At 39.8% G+C, this 19,971-nt stretch overlaps 1 protein-coding gene across 1 annotated transcript; it reads left to right on the top strand.

The window, feature by feature from the left end:
* Positions 1-101: 101 nt before the first annotated feature.
* Positions 102-5,824, top strand: ifrd1 (interferon-related developmental regulator 1). Its single transcript, XM_065265633.2, has 12 exons — positions 102-329; positions 2,469-2,573; positions 2,794-2,872; positions 2,954-3,078; positions 3,176-3,333; positions 3,413-3,463; positions 4,099-4,277; positions 4,357-4,465; positions 4,755-4,889; positions 4,979-5,107; positions 5,202-5,297; positions 5,388-5,824. The coding sequence occupies exons 1-12, from the start codon at positions 299-301 to the stop codon at positions 5,472-5,474; spliced, it is 1,284 nt and encodes a 427-aa protein (XP_065121705.1). The 5' UTR covers positions 102-298; the 3' UTR covers positions 5,475-5,824.
* The last annotated feature ends 14,147 nt before the right edge of the window (positions 5,825-19,971 follow it).

A 19,971-nucleotide genomic window follows, 5' to 3' on the forward strand; every position in this document is an offset into this window, starting at 1 on the left:
AGGTGACGCCCGCGCGGCACGTAACGTGATTGGTCAGGCTGTATCTGGGTCCACGTGAAGTTACGCCTTTTTAAGGACGTCATCGTCGGCCGTATAAAAACGCTTGGCGGCAGAGCACTGACGCAGCCTAGTGTTTGAGAGAAAATGTATCGCTTGCGTTCAAAGTCTTATACCGGAATCGCTTTTAACACTTACCATTTCACTGTGCCGTTGGAAAATACTCAACTGAAAAGACAATATAGTAAAAACTGGTCGTGTATCGGTTGATTTTAGGAGCGGAACTACTCATTTAAACGAGATGCCACGAGCCAAGAAAAGGAGCGGCAGAGGTAAGTAGGCTGGAATGTCTGGAAATTACCGGTTGTTTGTGTGGCCTACGCGAAAGGGATTTTGGGATGTGTAGTTCTTAACAATGTCCGTGACGTTATTCGACTGATGACATGAGACGACAACAAACTACAACTCCCATGAACGCATGCCCTGCTTTGGTTGACAGCCAGGAGTATTTTTTGATACACACAAAAGCGTAATCTACAGCTCGAGTCAACGACTGTACAAAATGTGTTTTTTTCTATATGTTTAAAATTTTATTTTTTTCTATTTGTTAAAATGAGATTATTATAACACATTGAAAAATTAACGTTAATTAAAGCTATTAAATAGATATACGCCTTAAGATGTGTAAAACAAAAGCAATGGTAGTTATTTTAAAAAAGCAATCATAATTAAATAATAAAATGCTGTCATGAAAACTGATAGGATTGTGCTTTCGTCACGTAAAAAAATCTCTGTATGACAAATGAACCAGTCGATTGATCTTCATTGTATTTATAAGGTGAAGCTGCTGTCATTGTATTATGTTCTATTCCTGCAGCTGTCAGTGTATGTTATTGAAGAGGTTATAGAAGGCCGTGCACGTGCCTGCTGGTATAGCACGAGCCTGCTTTGGAACAGACTACAAAGTGAGAAGTGATCAGTACCTAAATACCTAAAGAATGTTACATTAATCTGCATTATATGTGTTTAATGTTATCAGCCCATCTACTGGCTGAAGTCACACAGATCACAGATTCTGGAGATGTATAAAGAAACCACATGTGCCTGTATCCAGCTGTCACACTAACCGACACATTGTGTTATTTTTTATATAGACATATTTACTTTATTAAGCCAGCCCTGGAGTGCTTTTGTTTGTTTGCATAAGGTTACATTTGTCAGTCCTGGCACACTGTGACTTTGCCGAATGACGGGAGATACTTTGTACTTTCTCCAGAAGTCTGTGGGTTTTTTTAGACTGATAACATAATCAGCCATATGCATGTGTCATCATGTGACAGCCAGGGTTTGTGTTTAGGGTCACAGTGACGTCTGCCCATGTCTTGTCTAGTTAAGTTGGCAAAGATTTCATTTTTGTGTGAGCATCATTAAGAGGGGGGTGCCATTTTAAATTTCTGATTGAGTCTGTGTACTACAAAAACTTGCTGTTAGGGCTGCACCGTATTGTGGAAATATGCGATATGTGCTTCTGCCATTACTGATATTTCTTGCAGTATGTCATTTTGCCTAGAGAAATGCTATTTTTATTAGCTGAAAAACTGCATCAGGTATTTCCGTTTGCGACGGTAAAAACAAAAATAGGCCAAGTTGAGGAGTGATTTAGCTAAAAAACCGCAACAAAAGTTGCTAATAATTCACTTCCTTCAGTGCTGGTTTTCTCAAAACATAAACAACAAGTTGCTGTTTCTTTGTTGTATGTGGGTTGATAGACACATAAAATAAATTTTAGTTGGATATCGCATATACTGTTATTACAAAAATGATAACATTTTGATATATCGTGCAGCCTTACTTGTTACTTTCCCAGAGCTCAATGCAAAGAATTTATTTTACTAGGCCAGTGGTTCAGATTTCAGTGTCGGTCACATATTTAAAAATAATCTAATATAATTGTATACATGTACAACAGGCCAACAAAAAGGTTCCCAAATAATCTGCTTTACCTGTAAACTGACGGCAAACTGTAAATGTTGGATTGTTTCTTTCGTCGTGTTTTACCCAAGTAAATGTCTGCTTCCAAGATGTTAAATAATTATGTTTTTGGCCGGCGCACCATCATCTTAACGTCTACCAGGCAAACAACACATGTTGTTCACAACAACCAGTAGGGAAGGAGAAACCTTAAACATTGCTGAGAAATTTACGTTCGCAATGCTTAAAATGTCACAATGATAAAATTGCATAAGAATACATATAGACATACGACCACAGGCAAAAAATATTTGTGACTGAGGGCCAAGCACTGTGACAATACCGTTTACTGGCCAGAACGTCTCTCACGCTGGCCCACAGTCCTTTATGTTGAGCCCTGCTTTCAGATCTGTCTTTCAACAGTTCCTAAATTTGTTATAAGTGGACCACGATTGGCCAACAAAAACTTTTTTTTTTTTAAATAAAAGTTTGTTTTGCAGGGGGACAACAGGGGAATGTCCAGCCGTTCAGTGATGAAGATGCATCTATTGAGACCCTCAGTCACTGCAGCAGCCTCAGTGACAGAACCAGTGCACCCGAGGAAGGTACGGTGTATGACTTTATTCATGTCTGATTTATTTCGACAGCTATGCCCTGGTGTCCTGCGTGTCAATGATGTTTGCAGTGAACAGGGTCTAATGCAGTGCACACATGCTGCATTTCTTTTCAAATGGAAATGCGTACGTTAGCGTAGGCTTGTTAAGTATTGTGTTATGTGAGCGAGAGTGCAGAGATGAATAAAATTATGATTGTTATGCTTAACAGCTGGTGAAAGTGAGGAAATGACTCAAGAGGACTTCCAGTATAAACTGAAGGTTTACATCGACAGCACAGTGGATAAGAGGTTTGTCTTTCTATCTATCGTGCAGTTTATAGAAAACGACACTGCGGTAGTCTGAACGGCTTTATTACTTTTCCTTTCCAGTGCCAAGACCAGGCAAGGTGCCCTTGATGGACTAAAGACCGCCATGGCAACCAAAATCCTGTACGACTTTATTTCTGAGAGAAGGATGACCATCACAGACAGCATCGAGCGTTGTTTGAAGAAAGGTTTGCAGATTTATTTCGGTCATTTTGAGATGGCTTTCTTAAGATGGTGCAGAAGTGATGTTTAGTTTCCTGTGCTGATGTGTGTGATGTGTTCCAGGGAAAGGAGTGGAGCAGAGCGCCGCGGCTTCTCTGGCTTGTCTCCTGTGCATCCAGCTGGGTTCAGGAATTGAGAGCGAAGAGGTTTTTAAGACCCTTAAACCTGTTTTTAAGACCATACTTAATGATGAAACCGCCAACATCCAGGCCAGACAAGCCGTAAGTGTTTTTCCTGCTATTGCCCTTTAAAGAAAGCTAAAGATAAGCGTTTGTAACCTGCTGAACCCTTATCTTTCAGTACGCAACAAGTCTAGGCCTTTGCACTCTTGTAGCAGAAGATGATATCTTGGTAAGTGTGCAGAATGCATTTTGGCAATTAAAGCTTTGATTTTGTACTTAAAGCCAAATATTAAAATAACCCCATGATTTACTCATCCTCACACAATCCGAGATACATGTCCATCATCTTTCAAAAGACCTTTATTAACCCATCAGAGCCGTGTGGAGTGCTTTTGTGGGGGATGAATGCACTTTTTTTGAGGTTTAAAGTCAGAAGTTGTTCCTTGATCCCTGTTTTCTACCATTATAAAGCTTGAAAAGCATGGACATTTACTTAAATAATTCCTTGTGTTCTTCTGAAAGATGATGGACATGTATCTCGGATTGTGTGAGGGTGAGTAAATCATGGGGAATTTCGATATTTGGCTGGAGTATTGCTTTAACATCAAAACTATGAAGTCTTAACATTCGATAACTTCAAGAATAGTGCATCCAAATATGAAAACTGTCCTTATTTACTTGCTTGTGTTGTAACACTTTACAGTCACTTTTTCAAGTTCTAATAAGTAATAACCACATTAAGTTTTGAGACATTTTAGGTGGGGAAGAAAGTCTAGAAAATCTTAGTCTTTTTGTGGCACCCATATCAGGGTTCCCATGTGTTTTAAGATTGACACATAATGTGTCAGTTTTTGTCACTTCCAGGATGTGTATGCCACTATGGAGAGCTTTGAGAGCCTATTCACCCGCTCGTACGTTAGGGAGAATGGGAGCAGACCTTCTGTGAGCCCTCAAACCACACAGCTTCACACCAACGCTCTTCTGTCCTGGGCCCTGCTGCTCACCATCTGCACGGGCAGCCACATAAGAGCCATCGCGCAAAAGTATGTTCCAATTGTGTTCAGTGCACCTAAGGTCCAACGTACTCCAGGTTTCTGGCAATATGTAATTGCTGTTTTTCAGACATCTTGCAAAACTTCCTCGTCTGCTGGAGAACGATGATGTCAACATGAGAATCGCTGCCGGAGAGACCATTGCACTGCTGTTTGAGCTCATCCGAGATGTAGACCCCGTATGTCTCGCAAATTTCATCAAAATAATGATTTGCATTGCAAAAATATAGTGGTGACCCAAAAACTATTCAAGGGATGAAGTAACATTTTAAAACTGAGTATCTACTGTTCTTCTATACTTCTTATCGCTCTTGTAAGAAGATAACATAAAGCAGCCCCGCCCATTTATAACCGCACAAATAAATGTATTGCGTATAGCAAAATCTCTACCAGCTGACTCTTTTTCTACCATTTACAATGAGTCATTTTAATGACGTTGGAGTGATACATTGACCTGTATTTCCACAGGACTTTGAATTTGATGACTGGGAGCCATTGTGTGAAAAGCTGAACGCTTTGGCCACCGACTGCAACAAACACCGAGCCAAAACTGACAAGAGAAAGCAAAGATCTGTTTTCAGAAATGTCCTCAAGGCAGTAGAGGTAAGACGGGAAGTGAAAGGCTGTCGGTTTCACCAAGAGACTCATTGAGAAACTGACCGCCTTTTTGTGTTTTCTGTGTCTGGAAATAGGAAGGGGATTTTCAAACTGAGTCGATCCGTTTCGGCACAGAGCGAATGGTTATCGACAGCTGGGTGAGGAAGAGAATGTATGACGCTTTCAGAGAGTTTGTCGGCTCTGGTATGAACTACCATTTACAGGTAAAGCTACAGTTTTTGTTGAGGAAATACACCTGTGGTTTAATATTCTTTTTTTATTATTCGTGTGAATTACAAGATGAATTTGTAATGGCAGGCGAACGAGTTCATAAGGGATGTGTTTGAACTGGGACCACCGATGTTGATCGATTCTGCTGCTCTGAAAGCTATGAAGAGCTCCAGACTGGAGCGGGTAAGCAGGCGTTGTTTACCTTTCTTTCAACGTGATATAAGTGCTTTTGAATATGAGCATATGGTGTAACTGTGTGCTTTTGTCTTTCAGCACCTCTACAATGCAGCTGCATTTAAAGCTCGAACCAAGGCGAGGAACAAAGTTCGTGACAAAAGGATCGATGTTGGGGAGTTTTAGTTTTTGCAGTACTTTTTTGTTATTTTTTAAAATTTACATTCATTGTTGTGTTTTTCATTCCAATGAACCATAATCTAAATTACTTTTTCATATTAAATATAATATTTGCTTGGAGTAAATTCACTAATTTCTCCCCAACTGTAGTTTATCTTGATGTATTTAAGTGATGTGTTTATTCGAACATGAAATGATCTTTGTCATTTGTAGATTGTGTAGTGTTATGAATTGCACAGTATTTATTAATATTTTGTGTATATTAATGTCATGGGTCTGTACTGTAGTGACGAGGTTGTACATTTGAAAATAATAATAATGATAATAATAAAGTTAATGTATTTGATTCCCCCTCATTCAGATGTGTGGTTAGTGATATTTGCAATAGTGAATGAATTTTATTTTAATAAGACCAGAGATCTTGAACTCTTTCAAAGAAGACTTCCCCCACAAACACCCCTCACTGCAACCCGGGATTTTGTGTCCCTGTTTGCTTCATTCACAGTTGCCATGGAGACCAATTCATTGAAGCTGAAATAACCATTTGATGTTTTGTAACTGAGTTTACTCTTCCTGTCAACACCATGTGACACAGTATTGTTTTTGAGGTCACTGTCTGAAAGACGCTGCGTTACTGTGACTCTAGAATAGATGCTGTAGGCAGTGATCAGGGGCATCATGCAACTTGTTTTTTTTTAGGGGGCACAGTGAGCACAGCTTACAGAAATTTGTGCATACACAGACATGAAAGGAAATATTATCGAGCTTTCACAGTCTTTTCCATGGCACTCCCACTTACATTTCTAACAATCTGAGCCTTCATGTAAAAAAACCACCAAAATAAACGTGTTGACTAATTTTCATATCAAATACTTGTATGAATTCATTCTCTAATGCTAAATGACGACCATATAGCCCATCAGAATAATGACATTTATATTTACATCTAACGTTATGGCATTTTTTTACGTTCTGTTTAATGACTTATTTAAATAGTCATTAATGCATTTGCACAACAACTGCGTATGCTATAACATTTTTTGATTAAATTCTTAAAAGTATATAAACAATAAAAATGACACAAGCAATAGTCACGTGATTGATTTGTTCACAATGATTTTAAAAATATATTAGTGGAAGCATTTTTGCACTAAATTTTACCTCACATGAACTTTGGCGAACTCTGGCGTTGTACCGAGACGAATCTACTAATATAACGTCGAGACGTTCACATTTTAAACGATACATTTTCAACACAGAGGAGTTTAAATGCACATTACCGTTACCGTGCTGGGGTGTGGAAAGTCAGGATTTTTTTATTCTTCAGATAGCAAAATGCAGCAGCGAGTAGCCCGCGACCGCGCTCAGATGCTGATGACGTCTGCGACTGCTTGCGTCTGCAGCGCCTGCCGCCGGAATAAAGTAATGTAACGGGATCAAAACGGCGAAATTTTCTGAAAAGTGACAAGGATGCAGCACAGAATTGATAATATTGTGCATATTAAACAGATGAAAAGACAAGTAATAGATTAATGGACGCTTCTTTGATTTGAAGGTTGCATTCTCAAAAAGATTCATTTTAGTAAGTAAAGCTTAATTAAATAAAGTTTAGAATTTGTAAATATATTTTGTTTTAACCTTCATATATTAATATTTCAAAATGTATTTCAGGGGCAACAAATACATTTCGAATTTTACAACACATACAGCAACAATATATTTTTCTTGGCCACAATATAAAGGTTTGTATAAAACATATAAAGTATAAAATTTATATGTATAAAATATAAAATGATAAGTACATATTTTGCAGTTGAAAATATATAAAATTTTAACCTTTATAAACCTGTTATTTTGACAGGTTTGACAGGTTTGTAACATACAAAATGCTTGGGGAAAAAAAATATATATATATATATATATATATTATACATATATACAAAAAGTGGCTATAAATATATTGGTTAAGATAATTTTTTTGTAAAAATATTTCACTACAGATATTGTATATTTTGAATTATATTTAAATTATATTTGAAAAATATATATTTTTTGCTGTATGGGCAAGGATCCTAGCTCAAAATTTAGCCATAACTGATTGTACCCCCCTCCTTAACCGAAATGGGTACCATCTAAGTCTGGATGCTGCATCACTCATGGGACAATGGATACAGTACTGCACAGTATACAACATATAGTACAGGGATGAGCAACTTCAGTCCTGGAGGGCTGCAGAGTTTAGCTCCGGCTTGCCCCAGCACACCTGCCTAAAAGTTTTTAGTATGCCTAGTAAGACCTTAATTGGCTGCTTCAGATGTTTAATTATAGTTGGAGCCAAACTCTGCAGGACACCGGCCCTCCAGGACTGAAGTTGCCCATTCCTGGTACAGTAGCATACTGTGACTGTTATATGCACATGCTGTGGTGTATTTTGGGTAACAGACTAGCAGCTTCCAGCTTGTTGTTGTCATAAACTTATGAAAATCTGCTCTAATGCTAAATGACGACCCAAACTCTCAGTCTAATGTTCTGTTAGAGGTGATAGTGGCTGGCTGCTACAAATGAACTGAACTGAGTGTTTATGAGCTCGGCAAATGACAAGCCATTAAAATCCCAGAGCCGATATTTAATGGAGTAAGAAAAGCACGGTCATCTCTCTCAGGCAAATGGCGAGAAATAAAAATGAAATGACATTTTACCCTCCATCACCTGCCAGTCAATGACCGCTACATCACTAAAACCATTCACACATAAAGGCACACGCTCTTCACAAGAACGCCAAGTATATTACTAATCATCTATTCTGTTAAATGACTAGAGAAGGCAACACACTTCAGTTTTTTTTACCTATCAAGATGACTTTGGAGAATGAAATGTCAAATATTGTTTTGGTCTTGCATTCTCTAGATAAGGATGCTCCTGAATATTGGTAGAGCATTATGTCAGCAGCGCAAAAGGTCGAACCCAGATGCCAAAAAGAAAATATATATTGTTATGCACTGTAAGTCGCTTTTGATAGTGGTGTCTGACAAATGCATAAATGTAAATATAAGCAGAATCATTGCATAACCTCCACAAGATGAATGTGGGCCCTAATTTTAAAAATGCACTCACATACACAACTATGGTGTTTAAGATAGTGTCAACTTAAATTGAAAATTGAAAGACTTCCCACACACATTTGAAAGAACACATGCAGTGGTCTTAAGCCAAGTGAATGAGTTTTCAGTCAATATACTTATCCATTTGAACCCTCTGATGACATTTTGGAGTTACGTTTGGTCTCTTTTTTCGGAAGCTTTGTCACCTTCATGTGGTTTGAAGTGGGTTTAGCACAAGCATTAAAAGCCTTTCATTAAGTTTCAGATGAGGAGTTAAATTTTGACATTTCAGAACATAATTAAAACGTGATTTATAGGATTGAAGCATGACAGCAAATTCAAAGAAGAATAACTGACTATTTTCCTTTTATTTCATACATTTTAATCTTCAGTAAGTTACTGGCAAACAGCTGCATAACTACAGCTAATTTTTTTACAGTGTAGTTGTTGGATGTGCTCAGTATATCTATAGAAAATGAACCAGCTGCCCATAAAGTGAATGTCAACACAACCCGGTTCAACAATAAACCTGCGTGTATTGCTCACTAAACATGCACCTGTCCCATCTAACAGCGTCTTTGGAGCAGCCGCCGGCTGCTGTGTTGTGTAACCTTTGATAAATTAAGCAGAAAACAGCCTGATGTTTCCTGACAAACTCACCCGTTGCCAGCCTCCTCGAGTCCGAGACTGAGGATCATGAAAAATTCATAGACTGACTGGGGTTACTTTAATAAAACTACCAGACATTGGTGCTTCAGGAACAGCATCTTTGATCTCCAAAATAGTGTAGTAGGGCTCAATTTAAAGTGTCTCTCCGGCCATTTCAGGTTTTGAATAAATAAATCACAAGTAGGGGTGTGCCGGTTTCAGAATTGGTGATGACGGTTATGACGTGAGTCAAATGTGACGGTTCATAACATAACCGTCAGTGGGGGGCGTTTTGCTCGTTTAAATGCTCGTGGATTGACGGGAAACTGTCATTTTACTACAAAATCATGAATGTGATGCCAAGTGTGTTTTAAACAGTAATAACTTTGAACAATTTAACAGAAAGCAATGAAATATTTAAAAACACACTGTTGCCAGAAGACTGCGCTGTCACTCTCTCATCTATCATCTATTTTAATAATCTTCAGAGAAACAGATTTGGGCGTTGGGCTTTTATGTCTGTAATTGTGTCTATATCTATCATTACACGGCCAGAACAGCACGAAAACAATGTGGATTAAAAGCGTATTGAAGAGGTTTTGCTCATAAATGCAGGTAAAAGAAAGTAATGTGAACTTGAGATTATTATTAAACTGCACACTATGCGCTGCAAACGCAGCCGGTGTAAAAGCACAATGGCCACGCGCAGCAAACGCTCTCCGCAGACGCGCTGCACAGTGCTCACCCGGCGTTTGAATAAACTAGACACTGAGCTACTTACTCTACGTTTCTTTTAAAATTAACAGCAAGACAACTAGCAGTGAATGTGCGTTCAAGAGAGTTAGTAGATTAGCATGGGAGGATGTGAACTTGAAAAGCGGAGTGTACTGACGCCTTTCCGCGGTTAAAACAACATTCCTTCTCATAGTCATTCATGTTTATTTGATGCTATATATTAACTAAAAGGAAGATATGATTTGAAAGGTGAGACTTTGTTTAATATGTTTAATCACAAAAGTAACCGAAAAGTAACCTGGTTTGTCCTGTATGTCAGCGCGTTGTCAGTGTCTGCTCCGCTTTGTATTTTTCACTGCGTGAGAACGTGAGGGCACTGTTAACAATTGTTTTTAATTAGTATTTAAAAATTCTTTATGATAAAAATTTTTTTTATATATAAAATATTATAAAATACTTTAATAACACGGTTTTGGCGGTTATAGCGTTCTAATGACGGTGTTCAACTTTAACCGTCGGTCTCACGGTTATATAATGACCGTCACAGCCCTAATCACAAGGAGCTACTGTGACCTACATTTCCTATTTCCCGGTGGCAGTTCGGTGGCCCCGTGTTTATACGGGACATTCGTTGTGGTATAATTAGCTTCCTTTGGCCTCGAAACTCACGTAGCAGCCGACGCCAGAGTTACTGATTCTGGGTCAGTGTGAGAAACTGTTGAACTCTGAATGATCTTTTCAACAATATGACAAGTGAGATGCTTGACTTTGACGATATACAGTACTGATACAGACTGCGTATAATCTGCCACTGATTGATGATTGATAGCCTTCATTACACAATTAATAAACAAAACCTCAGCTTATCTTTATCAGTATTATCATCATGCCATTTATGAGTCTGAAAAGGTGTTAAATGACTGCATATGTGTCAATGTAGGTGTACAATGACTAGGTTTAGATATATCTTAATATAATTTATGGTAAATCACTGGTTTTAGTAGCCACCTGCAGTACCGCTTCTTTCCAGCAGATGGCACTTGTTCACTATTCTGAATAAGTCACTTCATTGATGTTAATAGTTACATCATTAATCATTCAGCCAAAACATTCACACTGAGAAGCATTATTTCCATTAATGCTCAACAGTTAATTGTTCAGACAGGTGGACATGGTTCACTTAATATGTTTTGCTTGTAATCCAAATGATCTTTCTTCTCTAATGGCCAAAATCATAAACCATATTAAATTTTCCTTTTTGCAAAACAGGGAAATGCAGCCTCATTAGCCTCTCGTGGAGAGCTTAAACATGCATGCACATTACTATCATGATAAATTGTGTATTAAATCTATTCCTGGAAGGTGTCGTGTCAGCATGCTGTTGTTTTCAGCCAAACACAGATATTATGTGACTCATCCAGCACAGAGTCCTCATATTTAAACACTTTCCCTGCTGAAAACAACAAGAATATAAATGCTTTCCATTACAAATACCAGTATGAAACATCATTAAAACCATTACAACATTTGGGATTTTTTCCAGTATGGGGCATCCATCCCATTAATTAAATCCAACACATGACCAATAGAGAGCCCTTCTGTTAAAACCAATACAATTCACATCATAACCATTAAACCTATTAGAACTTCTGCAATGGTTTCTATTGTTTATTTCCAGCAGGGTCATGATCATGATAAATTGTGTATTAAATGTATTTCTGGACCGTGTCGTGTCAGCGTGCTGTTTTCCAGCCAAGCGCAGATGTTAAGTGACTCCTCCAGCACAGAATAATCTCTAATGTTTAAACACTCTCACGAACACACATACGCACGATTGTTATTGTGTCCAAAAACCCACTGTTTTGGTGAAAGGCATTGCCGTTCAAACTCTTGATAGAGGCTGGTGACACATTTGGACGCCCACAGCGCCTGACAACTGTTTACCGGGTTGTGCCAAGCGGGGTAATGCGCAGGGTTCAGGGAAAAGCACCTGTTCGCCGGCAGCACAAGCCAGCACTTTGGCACGATAGCAGCGTGAACAGCAGGTGTGCCGTTTTATCTTTACAAACACTGATGATGTGCTGGTCACTGTATTACATCTCTGTTCACATCATTACAGCTACTTCACACTATGTGCATCACTTACCTAAATGAGAAAACTAATACAAGAGTCTTATCATGCCATCAGTGTATGTGTGTCTGTGTCCATTGCATAGTACAACACTTGGAAAATATAATACCTAACTATAAATTTAAATGTAATATTGTTTCATATAAAGGGAACAATAGGGTTAACATGAAACATTCCTACAACATATCCAGTTTGGATACTGGTAGTCTGTACATTAGTGATGGTATTACAATTGTACAATGTCCAAAAATATGATCTGTTACTAGGTAAGATCACAATAAATCTATATTTCTAAAACATTTCATACATTTTTTTAATCAAGCTGCAAACTGATTTTGGTTTATCTGGTTATTTAGATAAAAGCAATGCAGAGTAAACAGCACATATGGAAATGTGGGAGAAAGCAGAGAAGTCAGGAGTAAGGTTGTGTGTGTGCTTTATATAATTATCTGCATAACTGTTTGTGTGTTATAGATGTATGTGCTCTGAGGTAGGGTTGTTGCGGTGACAGAATTTTCCCACCGGTTAATCAGCGCGTGACAAACCCGGTGTTACCGGTTTCACCGGGTGGGAGGGGCTTATAAATGGACAGAAGTGCGCATTTTACTTTCACTTTTGAATTGGATGCAACTGTTGTTTAAATCCAGCGCTTGCGTACGCTGCGTTAAATCGCGTATGAATTTGCGTGTAAATTAGAGCCCGACCGATTTATCGTTTTGCCGATTTTATCGGCCGATATGAGCCTGTCGCAGATATATCTATATCGGCGTATAAGCCGCAGATATGAAGCCGATATGAACGTTCCTTCAGAAGACATTAAAGGGGAAGTCCAATCTAGACATTTTAGCCTGTTTATCACGGGTAATTTATGTCCACTTTGCATTATACATGAGGAAAAATAAATAAATTTGCACGATTTCGATTATTAGATTGATAGTGTGTTGAAGCGGAATTTTCGTAACGGTCTTTAATGGACACAATTAACCAGAATGCACTGCGCGAAACTGATTCATTAGCTCCACCCACTAACCACTGTTCGATGCAGTCGTCAGGTTTGTTTGACTTCATGCGGCGCCGCAGGAACCGACAGCTGGATGACGTCAAGGTTCCGCGAAAGGGATTTAAAAGCAAACTCCTCCGTATGATTTCGCGAATCGCTCTCGCGGTACTTTGACGTCATCTCGCTGTCGATTCTTGCAACGCCACATGAAGTTGAACAAGCCTAATAACTTCTTTTACCGCTCAACTAGCTCTCAAATCAACTCAAGTCAACTTGAAGTTAGCCGGCAGACGAACCCATCCAAAGAGTAACTCCGCTTTAACCGTCTCTGAGGGGGAAATCACCAAAGCCCTCGATAAAAGATGACTAGAACCTGTGCAGTATGTGGATGTAAGGACAACAAATTCAGGCCACCGGGAGTTTTTATTGTTGACATCAACGCGACCCTCAGCTGACCCACCACTACCCTACTTTGAATATGCAGCCAGCACTTTCGTCAGGAAGATTTTGAGTACTGTTTTCAGCCCAGTTTTTCCGCGGACTCAGGTAATGTAAAATTGTTAAAATATCTAAAACATCATTTGGCTTAGTTGTTGCTTGTTTTGTGTAACTACGGTAAACATACTACGTAGAAAGTTATTATCATGTTGTTGTTATTATAAACACGAGCAAAGCAAGCTAACGTTAGCTCCTGTGCAGCTGTCAATCAAAAACGTTATCATCTACTGTCAATCATCTCGCCTCAAGACCCGCCCCCATTTAGAACATTCAGAATTAATGTAGTCATGCATTTTTCTTCCGGTGATTTGATGACGCGTCAAATCACCGTTACTGTAGCAGTTAAAAGCTTTAATTTTTTATATGGAGTTAGTACATTTGATGGCAGCACAATCAACTACATATATGGCATGAAATATAGTGTTGGAGCATAATGTTGTTTTAGGGTGGACTTCCGCTTTAAATGCTTTTGAAAGATGTAAGTACTTGTTTGTCCAGCAGAGTGCGCCCTACTGGTTGCTAATGGTGACCCAGGTCACTCACTGTAGTGACACCAGCCAACCCCCCTTCACTTCAGTCAGTCTCTCAGTTCAGGTGGAGACAGCCACGCGGTTTCTTCACAGCATTTTACACCTGGTATTAAGACGCGCTTTGGTCGATTGGATTAAAAGTGGGCGAGAAAGACACATTCCGGTTTACATTTGGTGTTTTTAATCCGTCTCTTTTGTCCACTTTCGAGTTGTTTAAAACGCAAGCGGAAGAAATGACGCGAGGCGGTGAAAGTACGCGCTTTAACTGATGCGAAGTCTGTGGGAGTACAGCTGCTTGTGTTGTTACTGAACATGCTCATTTCAAAGCAATTGATTAAATAAGCTTGCGCAACTTTACACCCTCGCTAAATTAAAGAGGCGGAGAGATGACGCTTTAGTTTTATAAAAGTTTAAAGTACCGGCAGAACACTGTGGGTTCGTGTTATAAAAACGTTGTGCAGTACATTAAACATAAGCCTACATCAGTATGTTGTCAGTAAAGCATTGTCATCTTAACAGTAAGTTTCTAATTAATTTGTGAAGTACATAACTTACTGTAAAGCTAATAAACAATGACTTTATAAGTTTCCATTTTCAAAATAAGCCCAATATAACATTATTCTCGTCAAAACTGACAATCATTTAAGTTATATGTATTTTGTTTTGTTTGTGTTTTAAAGTTATTTATAATTAGTCAAGTTAACTGTTTTGTGCACTTATATTAGAATCATTTTGGATAATAAAGTTTATTGTTAACTTGTAAAACACACCTGCCTATATTACATATCTTTGTCACGTCATTTTAAGTGTTTGATCACCACATTTGTGAGTGATCATTGCAAAAAAGTATTTATATATAGTATACTCTGTTAATGTATATAGTGTATTATATGTACAGTAGCCTGCTGTAGTATAATGTACTGTAGTATATGTGTACTGTACTATAATATACACATAAAGAATATCGGCCGATATATCGTTATCTGTCTTTTTTAACGCCCTAATATCTGTATCGGCATCGGCCCCAAAAAATGCATATCGGTCGGGCTCTAGTGTAAATGCAAGTGCAACAGCTGGTTTAAGTGCTTGAGTCAATGTGCGCAGGTACTTCTGACAGAAACCCGCCAGTACCAAGCAGAGCAACCGGCTATTCCTCCATAAAGCGCTGCTTGAATGATGGGTTTATTATTATTCTTAATGAAAAACACAACAACAAAACGATCTCGCCTACATTAAACATCATATATGCATCTTATAACAAAAACGAGTAAGCACGCGGCTTCTGCCATCGTCTGCTTGCCGCAGTCTGAGGAATAAATGAAATCTGACACCCGCAGTCGCTGCTCTGTGATGACGCGAGCCTCGCAAACTCTGACTGAAATAAATGAAATCTGACACCTGCTGCTCTGTGACGTGATGCGCGTTCAGCTCCGTTGGATTCAGACAGCAGACACATACAGGTGTTTGCTCTCTCTAACGAAACTAAATGATTTAATTACAAGAAAATATCAAAACGACGGTGAAAGACGGTGTCGCAGTGGGCAAGTGATCTAACCGGTGAGAGGCTGAAGCACCGGTAATCACCGTTTCACCGACTATCGCAACAAGCCTACTCTGAGGGTTGTTATAGTAGGTCTAATGCTGCGTTTACACATGCCGCGGTAGGGCGTGAAGCGCGAGTGATTTCAATGTATGTGAAGATGCGTTGACGCACGTCTAGAGGTCTTGTGGCGCGAATTAAGCTTTGTTTATACTCGCGCTTTGGTCCGCAACATGAGCCTCTGTGCTTTTTGTGCGTTTTGCGTTTGATGCGAATTTGCAGCTGACGCCCAAGTTGAAAAATTTGAACTTTGGCAGAATTTTGCACCACGTTAACCAATCAGGAGCCTGCTTGCTGCTGTGGCGGCAGCCTCGCTCGGAGTCACTCATTCAACCTAAAGAAAGCTTGATATTGTCCGTAAGCAGTCACCCGAAGCTATACGACACAAGTTCTTATTTTTATTTCTATAGAGACAGGAATAAAAAGGACCTCGCTTGGAAGAGTGTCAGTGAGGACATTGGGCAACCTGGTAAGTTGTAAATACACTTTTGAGTCACCTGACGTTTATCGACCTGCGCCGTTTATTTTCCCCCTATAGTAAGGTGACCAAATACAAACCGGTAACTCTCTCGATAAATGCACAATCAACATCGGCCATCTTACAAACAGACCACCTCATAGCACTTGCCCCTCCCACAAGAAGCTGATTTTGCCTCTGACGCGCGTAAAATGCTTGCTTTTTCCCGCGTCTAGAGCGAAGTAGACGCACGGAAAAAGCAAGCATTTGAATGCATTCAAACTGTTCAAGCGGCAGACTAGGCGTGGTAGACGTGATTTTGACGCCTCAAACGCGGTTGGTGTAGCATAAAGGCTGTTGCTGGGGCTCTGATTGTTATTGCCTGTGTTCAAAAAGTTGGTCTGAAGGCTATTGAGAGTTGCTGCTGGGGGTCTGAGTGTTGCAGCGGGGCGTCTGAAGGTTGGTGCAGGGCTATTAAAGGATGCTGCCGGGGCTCTGAAGGTTGTTGACGGGGGCTCTGAGGATTGTTACCAGGGCTCTAAGGGGTTGCTGCCAGGGCTTTGAGGGCCGTTTCCAGGGTTCAAAGGACTGTTGCTAGGGAGGTTGTTGTTGGTGCTCTGAGGGTTGTTGCCTTTGGTCTCATAGTTGTTGCCAGGCTCTGAGGATTGGGGCAAGAGTTCTGAGGGTTGTTGCCTGTTCTTCAAGGGTTGCTGCCGGGGGTCTAAGAGTTGTTGCTAGAGTTCTGAGGGTTGTTGTGGGGGCTAGGGCCATTGGGGGATGATGCCATAGGTCTGGGTTGTTGCCTGTGTTCTTAGGGTTATTAATGGACTTTGAGGGCTGTTCCCAGTGCTCTAAAGGACTGTTGTGGAGCTATGGGGGTTGTTGCCTGTGGTCTAAGGGTTGTTGCCATCCTCTGAGGATTGTTTCTTGGGGCTCTGAGGGTTATTGCCTGCGTTCTGTGGGTGGTTGCAGAGCTATTGGGGGTTGCTGCCAGGTGTCTTATGATTGTTGCTAGAGTTCTGAGAGTTATTGCCTGCACTCTGTGGGTTGTTGCTTGTGCTCTGAGGGTTGTTGCAGGGCTATTGGGGGCGGCTGCTAGAGTTCTGAGGGTTGTTTCCGGTGCTCTGAGGGTTGTTACGAGGGTCTGAAGGTTGTAGCCTGCGCTGGTTGCAAGGCTATTGGGGCTAGTTGCCAGGGGTCTGAGGGTTGTTACTAGAGTTCTGAGGGTTGTTGACTGTACTCTGATGGTTTTTGCATGGCTTTTGGGGGTTGCTGCTAGAGTTCTGAGGGTGGTTGCCTGTGCTCTGAGGATTGTTGAAGGGAGATATGAGGGTTGTTGCTGGGGCTCTGAGGGTTGTTACTAGGGTTCTGAGGGTTGTTGTTGGTTCTCTGAAAACTCCTGTAGTCTGAGGGTTGTTGCCAGCACTCTAAAGTATTGTTTATACTCAACACGCTCACTGTTGCTTAATTCTTTGAACTGACTTGGGGCAACTTGATAATCATGTTCAAAACCAACGCAAAATAAAGGATACAATATAAAGTATAGTACAGTCATGCATTGGCACGTAACCACCCTTGCACTTAAGTATGAGAAGATAAAACAAGAATATCTTGAATGTGTCTTTTTTAACCCTTTAACTAATGCAGCCCTTTTTGAGTGGGGGGTGAAAAGGTGATGTACACCTTCAAATTAATTGTAGGTCTAAACGTAGGTTCGAGAGCAGCCTAAACATTCAGGTCTGTCAATCATCATTATGGGCGTATAAGGCAACCTTCAGGGCTCCGGGTCCAGCTGAAATTTTTCCGGCATCCCTACCCCCTATCTCCTCCTTCACTGCTTTCTTTTTTCTTCTGTGCAGTTCTGTTGCGGGGGGTGGGGGGTTGGACTTGAGGCTCGAACCCTGGCCTCAGGTTCACTCTCTCTGAAGGTTTAGAGCTCGGCTGCAGAGCTCTCTTCGAGAACAGCAAGCCAAGTTTGTTTACCATTTAGATCTGAATGCACAGGCGAACTATTAATTAGCCTTAACTTTAAAGTTTTTTCACCTAAAGTCTGTAGGTGAAAATATTAAATAATTATAAAAAATTGTTATAGCAGTTTAAATTTATTGTAAAAAATAAAAATAATGCAAACTGTATTATTTTATACATACAATTAGCAGGAAAATTTGGTTTGTGTTGGTTTGCGGTGAGGTTTGCTGTGAAGTTTGCTTCATACACAAATTAATAAATTACATTCACTACATTATTACTGCTAAAAGGTTTTAAAATATGAAAACTACATTCTTAGACCTTATATACCATTTGTCATGATAGATTAACTTAAACATGCAAAATTAAAGTGAGGGTAGTTGCATACCGACACTATGAGGGTTGTTAGCTGGGCTCTATGTGTGGTTGCCTGTGTTCTAAAAGTTGCTGTTGGGCCTCTGAGGGTTGTTACCCGGGCTCTGAGAGAAAATACGAGCAGATTCACTCCTCTTAATAACTGAGGATTCCAACCTAGTCACATTTACTCAACAAGCGACTGACCTGTGAACACATCTTAGTCAACAACTCTTCCAGAAATCCATAAAGATCAATTCCACAGTAGAAGCTAATTTATTTCTTTGAAGGCTGCGTTTCATTTTCAAAGCAAACGTTGAAGCAAGCGTGGGATCATTAGGAGATGCCGTTTGCAGTGTCTGTTACCTTACAGAAAGTGCTGCATTAAAATAAGAAGTGGTCTAAAACATGAAGACATTTTAAGAGTTTCTATCTAATGGATGACTTGAGATGCATTACAAGACGAGAAGGAAAACTTGATTTTAGGGATCATAGAAGGTCATTGACACCATCGCTCTGGATTAACATTTTCACTGATCAATTTTCCACTCCATCACCTTCTAAAATATTCAAACCTCTTCAAAAAACTTTCAGATAAAATAGGCCAGCTCAGAGAAATGCTCCAATTACTGCCAGTCACTTTCATTCATCTCTCCACTGTTTTAAAACGCACCACAGCCTCAAAAGAATCCCACCGTCAACCTTTTACAGCTGTAGTAAATACGCTGGCATTATTTATAGGGTGGTTGAGTTTTTCCATCAGGGTGGGCATTACTTTAAGCTTGGGAAGCAGGTTTTAAAATCCCTGTTTTATTTTGTCTCAGTGGAAGCGTTCGTTGAAAACATGAGGGTTCGTTTTGAAGAGCTGCGGGCGTTTACCGTGTCCTCAGTAGTCCTCCGCACGCCTCAATAGAGCAATCACATGTTTTTCTCTCCTGTTGTGTGCGTGTAACCTGCTCTTTTTCATTATTACTTTTCGTCTCACTTTCTTACCACGTCCAGGTCCACAAACAACCTTTTCGATTATTCAACCCATGCAAATGCCACATGAATCGTAAGCCGTGATATTTATAATAAAAATCAGCGCCAAGACTAAAGTTACAGCCGGGCAAGACAAAGGCCATGTGAGAAAAGCGCGCTTTTCTTTTGCGGTTGATAGACAGGCAACAAATGAAAATTGAATAGATAATGCAGGGGGCTGACACAGAAAACATGAAAATGGTAATCACATTTCAGAGCATTGCTGGCAGGCCACACATATCAAATCATTCGCACCTATGTTGAACATCTAATCTTACAATCTACATTTTCTGCCCATATAGCTTTTATAAGCAAGCTCATGTGACTGCTCTGGTACACATGTGCGCATGAGTGTGTGTTAACATGTATCTGAGAGTTATGGGAGTGTGTTTTCATTATGTTGCTTTATTAAAAGGCCTTCATTGTGAAATAAATAGACATGAACCTCATTACTGTATAAT

The sequence above is a fragment of the Paramisgurnus dabryanus genome, chromosome 1, assembly GCF_030506205.2.
Source record: "Paramisgurnus dabryanus chromosome 1, PD_genome_1.1, whole genome shotgun sequence".
Taxonomy (NCBI): domain Eukaryota; kingdom Metazoa; phylum Chordata; class Actinopteri; order Cypriniformes; family Cobitidae; genus Paramisgurnus; species Paramisgurnus dabryanus.